The sequence below is a fragment of the Colobus angolensis genome, unplaced genomic scaffold, assembly GCF_000951035.1.
Source record: "Colobus angolensis palliatus isolate OR3802 unplaced genomic scaffold, Cang.pa_1.0 Scaffold77, whole genome shotgun sequence".
Lineage (NCBI taxonomy): Eukaryota > Metazoa > Chordata > Mammalia > Primates > Cercopithecidae > Colobus > Colobus angolensis.
This window is the reverse complement of record NW_012121487.1, coordinates 2619222-2628810: the sequence shown is the minus strand read 5'-3', so window position 1 is coordinate 2628810 and position 9589 is coordinate 2619222. Positions and strand designations below refer to the sequence as shown.

Here is a 9589-nt window from a genome sequence, read left to right as displayed (position 1 = left end):
CTCCTCAATATACCCCTACTTATATGCAAGAGGAAAAGACCAAACTATTACAAGATTCAACAGCCAAACTAGCCGCAGACAATTGGATTTACCTCAATAATAAATTAGTTATTCCTGAAACTCAACTCCACACCATTCTAAAAGACATACATAATTCCCTACACATAGGACCCAAAGCTTTATATAACCTCCTAAGCCCCCTCATTCACTGCCCCACACTCATGAAACACCTAATTATAATCAACCGACCGTGCTCCACATGCCTCAAGTCAAACCCTCAAGGCACATTGCGCAATCCCCATCCGAGCCATCAACTCAGAGGGCACCAACCAGGCGAAGATTGGCAAATTGACTTTACCCACATGCCAAGGCATAACAAATTCAAATATCTCTTAACCCTCGTTGATACTTTTTCAGGATGGATAGAAGCCTATCCTACTACAGGAGAAACTGCCAATATAGTTGCCTCCATACTCATTGAACACATTATTCCTAGGTTTGGCCTCCTGCTCACTCTTCAGTCTGACAACGGCCCAGCATTCATCTCCAAAGTAGTCCAGCAAGTGGCGACCCTTCTACACATTACCTGGAAACTCCACATCCCTTATAGACCTCAGTCCTCCGGTAAAGTAGAGAAGGCCAATGGGCTCATTAAGCAGCAACTCACCAAACTCTCCCTCGAGACTCGACAATCGTGGGTAACTCTCCTTCCCCTGGCCCTAACCCGGATGCGAGCAGCCCAACGGAGTCCAACAGGCCTCAGTCCATTTGAATTAGTTTACGGCTGGCCCCTCACCCTCCAGCAGTTACCCACCCTTTCTTCCCTGCTGGCAACTTATCTTCCATACCTCACCCTCTGGAGACAACTCCTGAGACAACATGCAGAACTAGCACACCCCCCTCCAACAGACACCTATAGCCCACATCTCTCTCTCAGCCCAGGAGACCAAGTATACTTAAAAGATATCCAAGCCAAAGATCTTCAGCCCAGGTGGAAAAGCCCCTATACTGTCCTCCTATCCACATACACAGCAGCCAAAGTTCTGGGACAAACGCACTGGGTCCATATATCACAATTAAAAAAGGCTCCCACCGAAGACAATCAGTGGACATCTACTAGACTTACCCCTACCCACCTCAAATTCACCAAACTCCCTCAACCATCACATGTTCCCTGACCTCTTGCGCTTATCCCGATTTCTCGCCATACTCTATATAAACATAATAGAATTCCAATATATTACCCGAGATCCCTACTTGCCTCCGGATAATGGCCCATCACAGTGGTTTTCCCACTTACCTTTATAGAATATCTTCAGTGGCAAGGTGTACTCTGTGATTACACTGAAGATGAAGTCTTATCTCATACTTATATCACTACCTTTCTCTTGTATTTCAATCTCTATTACTAACCCAACTTTCATATGGAGATTCTCTATAGTTGAAACTTGGTCACGCAAAAACAAACAGCACTCACAGCTACAAGGCACTGCTGACTGCCCCCCTTCAGGCTGCCAACCCCATCTTACTATAAATTTCACCCTATCGTGTTGCAGTGCGGCCGGAACTAAGGCTCTCTGCTTCCTGCACGATCAGACACATTACAATTGTAAGACTTACTGGAAACAAAAGAACCTAGATGGCCTTATAGTTATTGTAAGATCCATTATGCAACCTTGAGACAGGAGAAACCCACTGCTCTCTTCACTGTTGTGAATCAACGAACCCCCCTTCAATATCAATTAAATATCAAAGACCCATGGGACCCCCGATGGGTAGACGGCGTCAAAGGTAGACTCTACACACGCTACACAATTCTTAGTTCATATCCCATGGCTACTCTCCTGATAAAAAGAACATTTATCCAGCAAAAATCCCTTCCTCAAAACATACAAGTCCTACAGAATATAACCTTAGCCATACAAGCACAAGAACAGGCCTTACAAGATCAATTACACTCCTCCAATAAGGACCCCTTCTCATGGTTAAAACTAGTCCGTCAAGGGTTAAACCTAACACGGGCAGCCAACCTAACAAATCTCTCCCACTGTTTCCTCTGTGTGGGCCTTGAAAGAGCCCCCTTAGTGGCAGTCCCCTTATCTACTGCTTTCAAGGCTACAACTAACTCTACAGGCACCTCCCAAAAACAGTTCTTACTCCAAGTCCCACTATACCAAAACCCAGAAAGTCCAATCCTTCCTTTCTGCTACTCTACTCCAAACACCTCCTGGTGTAATTATACCCAGCCACCTGCTAAGACCCAGACGGCTCCCATCGGAGGTTATTTCTGGTGCAACAAAATCCTCTTCAAGGTCCTTAATCACACATCCATTGGTCAATCCCTCTGTGTCTCAGTGTCCCTAGTACCTAGTTTAACCTTATATAGCAAAGCAGAAGTAGCTGAACTCGTCATACAATTTAACCCTCCTCCTAATGATCTCCAAAAATGGGCTGTCTTCCTTCCCCTAGTCATCAGAGTCTCCATGGCCTCCTCTTTAGTGGTGTCAGGGCTTGGAACTGGGGCACTTGCCCACTCGGTACAGTCTACCTGATCTCTAAAGGCTCAAATCTGATAGGCCATAGAGGCTTCAGCTGAAAGCCTGGCCTCTCTGCAGCGTCAAGTTACCTCAGTGGCCCAGGTAGCAGCACAAAATAGGCGAGCATTAGATTTACTTACTGCCGAAAAAGGAGGAACATGTCTCTTCTTAGGAGAAGAATGCTACTATTACATAAACGAGTCAGGCCTAGTAGACACTAACATCCAAACCCTAAACAGGATTAAAGCAGAATTAAAAACCTACAATACCCCCTTCACCCCTGTACCACCAGTATGGCTGCTGCCCGTAATACAGCAGATGCTCCCATTCCTAATTCCCATACTAATCCTCTGTTTTGTCTTATGTCTCGCTCCTGTTTTAATCAAATTTCTCCGAGCCAAAGTTCAAGAGATCACCTGTGTCGCCTTCAACCAGATACTCCTACATCCCTATGTCCAGGTGCCAACCATAGACCCTCATAACAACGCCCCCTAACACCAGGAAGCAGCTAGACAGACAACGACGACCCCATCACTATAATCAATAAAAGGTTGGACTGTCTGGACGGAGGGAGGGAGGGAACAAAAGAACAAAGGGACTAAAATGGCGCATTTCCGGGTTCTTCATTGTCAACTTTCCCACGCCCGGGAAAGACACAGGTCGACTGCGCATGCGCAGTCTGACATCTGACGAAGAGAATCGAAACCTACCTAGCCGCGCCTACCGCCCTGCCCCCGACCCGCCTATGTCACGCCCACTCCCCTCCCACTCCCGGGCCCAGGACATAAAAGCCTCTCCCAGCGGGCGCACGGCGTGAACTTCCTTGGCCCCTGCTCGTGTGCGGACCTAGGAACCTCGCCCGAGAACGCGGGAGCGACTTCATCGGCCTCCACTGCCGGAGACCGGTGAACCTCGCCCCCCCTTCACATTGGCAAGTTAATAAAGTTTTCTTTTACCCTGCTTACTTGCCTATTCTCTGGCACTTATTCTGGTGGTTGTCTGGAGCAAATCAGAAATGTCATCAGCTTCTAAGGAATCTGTGCTTTCTGTCCCAGAACTCCAGGTGAGAGCTGGAGAATATTCTCAAGTATTTTGTGGACTCAGTAATATGTTTCATTTATTGATATGCCACCTGCTTGCTTGCTACACTATGGATAGTCCTAAAGTCATTTTTATTTTATTTGTAAGACATTATGGAACATGATTGTGGGGTTCAGGTGAAATGAGATGGAAAGGATGAAATTTTACTGATTATATTAAACTGATTTACACATTAAATTCAATCACCTGACCATACTTTAAATGCCTTAAAAATAGTAATAGGCTGGGCTTGGTGGCTCATGCCTGTAGTCCCAGCACTTTGGGAGGCCAAGGTGGGCGGAACACAAGGCCTGGAGTTTCAGACTGATCTGGCCAATGTGGTGAAACCCCATCTATACTAAAAATACAAAAATTAGCCAGGCGTGGTGGCGGGTGCCTGTAATACCTGCTACTCAGGAGGCAGAGGCAGGAGAATCACTTGAGCTCAGGAGACGGAGGTTGCAGTGAGCTGAGATCATGTCATTGCGCTCCAGCCTGGACAACAGAGCAAGGCTCTGTCTCAAAAAGCAAAAACAAAAACAAAAACAAACAAGTAGTAAATAGCCAGGCATGGTGGCTCACACCTATAAATCCCAGCACTTTGGGAGGTCAAGGCAGGCGGATCATTTGAAGTCAGGAGTTCAAAACCAGCCTGACCAACATGGAGAAACCCTGTCTCTACTAAAAATACATCCACCCCTGAAGATAAGGCCGTTGCTCCTGAGCACTGTTCTCTGACATCAAGAGCACCCTGATGAAGGAACCTCAGGTTCACAAAATTAGCTGGGCATGGTGGCGCATGCCTGTAATCCCAGTTACTCAGGAGGCCAAGGCAGGAGAATCGCTTGAACCAGGGAGGCAGAGGTTGCAGTGAGAGCCGAGATTACACCATTGCGCTCTAGCCTGAAAACTATCTTCAGGTTACAGAATTTTGTAAAAGGGAACTGCTTCCCCTTTCCTACTGTCAGGCCGAATGTCAGCTATCACTGGGATTTCTTTTTTTTTGTCTTGTTTTGTGTGCTGTTTTTCTTTTTTTTTTTTGGGGGGGACGGAGTCTCACTCTGTCTCCCAGATTGGAGTGCAGTGGCACAATTTCAGCTCACTGCAACCTCTGCCTCCCAGGTTCAAGCAATTCTCATGCCTCAGCCTCCCAAGTACCTGGGATTACAGGCATGTGCCACCATGCCTGACTAATTTTTCTATTTTTAGTAGAGATGGAGTTTCATTGTGTTGGCGAGGCTGATCTTGAACTCCTGGCCTCAAGTGATCCTCCCACCTCGGCCTCTCAAAGTGTCGGGATTACAGATGTGAGCCACTGTACCTGGCCCATTGCTGGGATTTCATAACTTAGGGAATTCCCCTCTGACAGCTGTGGTGGGCTCCCCATTATTTAACTTCAGATTACCCTGATACAGCTTTGTGCTGTTCTGCAATTCATGAGCCACTAAGAGCCATTATAAGTACTCTTTGGAGGGTTTTACAGGAAACAATGGAGAAACTGACTTGGCTGGCATCTGAAAGGCGCATGAGTCAGCAGGGTGAGTCTGAAGAAGAGAATTCTCAGGAGGACTCTGAGCCGGAAGAGGAGGAGGAAGAAGAAGCAGAAGGAATGGAAAGCCTGCAGAAAGAGGATGAAATGACGGATGAAGCAGTTGGAGACTCAGCTGAGAAGCCTCCTTCTACTTTTGCCTCATCTGAGACTGCTCCAGAAGTGGAGACCAGCAGAACTCCACCAGGTGAGTTAGGCAAGCCTATACTGAAGGACCAGTCTCACTTAACCTCATTGTCTAGAGGACAGTGTGCAGAGTGGATAGCTTATAAACAGGTGGAGGATTTCCAGAGGAAACCCTCTGGATCTCTTCTGCAACCTCCCACCCCCAAAACACGTTTTTTTTTTTTTTTTTTTTTTTTTGAGACGGAGTCTCACTCTGTCGCCCGGGCTGGAGTGCAGTGGCCGGATCTCAGCTCACTGCAAACTCTGCCTCCCGGGTTTACGCCATTCTCCTGCCTCAGCCTCAGGTGACCTCAGGTGATTCACCCACTCAGTTTCCCAAAGTGCTAGGATTACAAATGTGATCCACCATGCCCAGCCATCCTATCCCTTCTTTGTATGCAATGTTGCCGGTGTTTTTACAGTCTAGGAATATAATTTTGCTGGATAGAGTCAGTCAGTGCCTTAGTAATTAGGACTGTAATTCAATGAATTGTCTCTGTGGTTTCCTTGAAATAGGGGTATTCAAAGACCTGGATCTGAACACCTATTTATCTCCCAATGATAGCACTCAGTTGGAAGGGGGTTATTTCTCCCCAAGAAACTATCCCCCACTTTATTAGGCTGTTTCTTTACCCATGTGAGAAGCCAGCACTGTCCAGGAGAACTAGACCGCCTTTCCATAAAACAAGTTCATTTTCTTCTGCTGGGAGACATACTGTGGGGACAGCCTGTCAAACCCCAAACCTCTCTTTATAACTATTGTCTGAAAGAATTTGGAGTCAGTTTTTCCCAAGCATTTCTAATCCTACAGTGCCACATAGTGGAATGGGATTTTTCTTTGTGGGGAGCCTTGTTAACTCTTTGTCCAAAACTTACAGTTCCTCAATTATTTTCCCTCTTGTGTCCCATTACCAGTGATCAGGCCCCATGCCCTATTTGTAGACAGGAAAACTACACTTCCAGCACCCAGGAGGAAGCCATCCTGGCAAGACAGAATTAGCCTCAATACTGTCCCCTAAAAGGAAGGACAGCCATTCAATCCTTATGTTATTTTGTTTTTTTTTTTTTTTTTTTTTTGAACAAATAGGATGGAGCAATCCTTTATTTTTACACACTTTGACAAGGAGGTTTTCTGTAAACAACTTTTCCAGTGGAGAACAGAGAACGGGAAAATCAGCCTCCAGACATCAGCAGCTGCTCTGCTCAGGGCCGAGGCTCCTCCTTGCCAATGTGGTGAGGTGGAGGGGTGTACTTCCCTTCCTTTATCAGCTTATCCCGCTGCCTCCTGATGGTACTCACACGTTTCATCGTTTTCTGCCGAAGCAAACACTCTACAAAATCATCATATTCTATCTTGCACTCTTTCTCTGCCCGGATAGCACCAATTCCATGTGTACATTCTATCCATTCTTTTTCAAAAGCGTGGCATCGAGTAGCAATCTTGTAGGGCTGTTCAGCACTCTGGATTGTCCACCATCGATCTATGTTAAGGCCGAACCTTTTCTGGATGTCCAAGAAAGGCATGGCGATCCTATGCTCGTATCCTTGTCTCTTCTCTGGCCGCCGCTTCAGGACGACTAGCTTGCGACGCGGACGCCTGCCGTAAAGGATGATCCCCTTATGTTATTTTGAAGCACCTGTTCTGCATCCAACAACACTGGGATGGGATTCAAACAAAAAGAGATTTTATGTTTGGAAGTCAATCTGTCCCATTCTCTGGAATTCTGATGTTTCTCTGGGGCCATAGCAAGGGAAGCCAGAGGTAGTATTAGGACACATTCTCCATTACAGAGACTCTGGGGTACCTTGGGAGCCTTTTGGGCTGAGTTGGTCTAGGAAACCAACAGGGTGGACAGCTAGGGCTTTGTGCAGGTGAGCGTGAATAGTTCTGCTGACCAGCTCCTCTGGATGCATGGGTGAAGGTCATGCTTCCATTCATGGGTAGCATCTATGATAATAGCCAGGACCCAAAGGATGCGGAGGAAGGAGGAGAAGGGGGATCCCATGCCTCTCTTTTCCTCCACCCTTGGTCATACCAAAAGCAGGAAAGGGAGGGAGGGATGCCTTATATCCCTTCTCTTTCTAGATGGGTAACCAACTGTTGCGGGAAGTCAAGGACCCTGAACGGAGGGACTGGCTGGAGCCGTGGCAGAAGAACATAAATTGTGAAGATTTCATGGACATTTATCACTTCCCTAATGATACTTTCATAATTTCTTATGCCTGTCTTTATTTTAATCTCAATCCTATTATCTTCGTAAACTGAGGATGTACGTCACCTCAGGACCACTGTGATGATTGCATTAACTGTACAAATTGATTGTAAAACATGTGTGTTTGAACAATATGAAATCAGTGCACTTTGAAAAAGAACAGAATAACAGTGATTTTAGGGAACAAGGGAAGACAACCATAAAGTCTGACTGCCTGCGGGGTCAGGCAGAATAGAGCCATATTTTTCTTCTTGCGGAGAGTCTATAAACCGACATGCAAGTAGGGAAGATATCACTAAATTCTTTTCCCAGCAAGGAATATTAATAATTAATACTCTGGGGAAGGAATGCATTCCTGCGGGAGGTCTATAAATGGCCGCTCTGGGAGTGTCTGTCTTATGCGGGTGAGATAAGGACTGAAATATGCCCTGGTCTCCTGCAGTACCCTCAGGCTTATTAGGGTAGGGAAAAACTCCGTCCTGGTAAATTTGAGGTCAGACCAGTTCTCTGCTGTCAAACCCTATTATCTGTTGTTTAAGATGTTTATCAGGACAATACGTGCATAGCTGAACATAGACCCTTATCAGGAGTTTTTGATTTTGCCCTTCGCCTTGTGATCTTTGCTTTGCTCTTTGCCTTGTGATCTTTACTGGCCTCAGAAGCATGTGATCTTTGTTCTTCTTTTTGCCCTTTGAAGCATGTGATCTTTGTGACCTACTCCATGTTCATACACCCCCTCCCCTTTTGAAGTCCTTAATAAAAACCTGCTGGTTTTGCAGCTCAGGTGGGCATCACTGTCCTACTGATATATGATGTCACCCCCGGAGGCCCAGCTAAAATTTCTCTCTTTGTACTCTTTCTCTTTATTTCTCAGCTGGCCAACATTTATGGAAAATAGAAAGAACCTACATTGAAATATTGGAGGTGGGTTCCCCCAATAACAAACCATCTGCAATCTGCACTCTCCTCGAGTGCATGCTGAAACACTGGAACTCCTTTGATTGTGAGACTCTGAAGGAAAAACAGCTTATATTCTATTGCACAAGGGCATGGCCATCTTACACACAGGAGGTCTGGCCTCCTCAGGGAAGCATTAATTTCAATACCATGCAACAACTAGATCTTATTTTGCCCTGTGAGACAACCCACATCTTTGTAAGTGTTGTAAAATTAACCCTTCCCTCTTAGCAGCCATATCAGGCAAGCCTATAGAATATAATTCCCCAAAGTCAGAGAGGCAAACCCTCAAGGAACCCTCTAATGCAACTTCTCAGTGCCCTAACTGCCTCTCTTATCTGGGGCCCCCAATAGCCATATCATCAGCCCCTCCAGCTATGCTACCCAAAAAGCCGCCAACTTCACTGTTGCCTTTGCAGGAAATGCTGAATGGACATGGTGCTACTAGGTTTCAAGTTCCCTTCTCATTGCAGAACCTTAGACAAATAATGGGATACCCAGGCAAGTTCTCTGATGACCTTCATAGATATATAGAGGCTTTCTAAAATCTAACCCAAGTGTTTGATCTTCCGTGGAGAGATGCTATGCTACTTTTATGCCAAACCCTAACTGTTGCAGAGAAACAGGAATCCCTACAGGCAGCAGGAATATTCAGAGATGAACAGCATGTCTCCTATAACCAGTCAAAAGAAAAACCCAATCAAAAGGGGAAATGGGGTAAAAAAGAGACAAAATCCCCTTTCCCAATAGGAAGAGAAACTATGCCCCTTTAAAACCCTAATTGGGGCCGGGCATGGTGGCTCATGCCTGTAATTTCAGCACTTTGGGAGGCTGAGGCAGGTGGATCGCCTGAAGTTGGGAGTTTGAGACCAGCCTGACCAACTTGGAGAGACCCCATCTCTACTAAAAATACAAAATTAGCTGGGCATGGTGGTGCATGCCTGTAATCCCAGCTACTTGGGAGGCTGAGGCAGGAGAGTTGCTTGAACCCGGGAGGCAGTGGTTGCAGTGAGATGAAATCGGCCCATTGCACTCCAGCCTGGGTAACAAGAGCAAAACTCTGAAAAAAAAAAAAAAAACTCGGCCGG

At 46.2% G+C, this 9589-nt stretch overlaps 2 protein-coding genes across 2 annotated transcripts in view; one reads left to right on the top strand and one right to left on the bottom strand.

Moving 5' to 3' along the window:
- Nucleotides 1-6929, bottom strand: part of LOC105502042 (NADH dehydrogenase [ubiquinone] iron-sulfur protein 5-like) — a 24208-nt gene extending 17279 nt beyond the window's left edge. Inside the window, exon 1 of the mRNA XM_011928339.1 lies at nt 6475-6929. Coding sequence (XP_011783729.1) covers nt 6535-6855 — 321 coding nt within the window. The 5' untranslated portion in view covers nt 6856-6929 and the 3' untranslated portion in view covers nt 6475-6534. The remainder of the gene's footprint in view (nt 1-6474) is intronic.
- Nucleotides 1-9589, top strand: part of GON4L (gon-4-like (C. elegans)) — a 292893-nt gene that overhangs the window by 263616 nt on the left and 19688 nt on the right. The window lies entirely within an intron of this gene.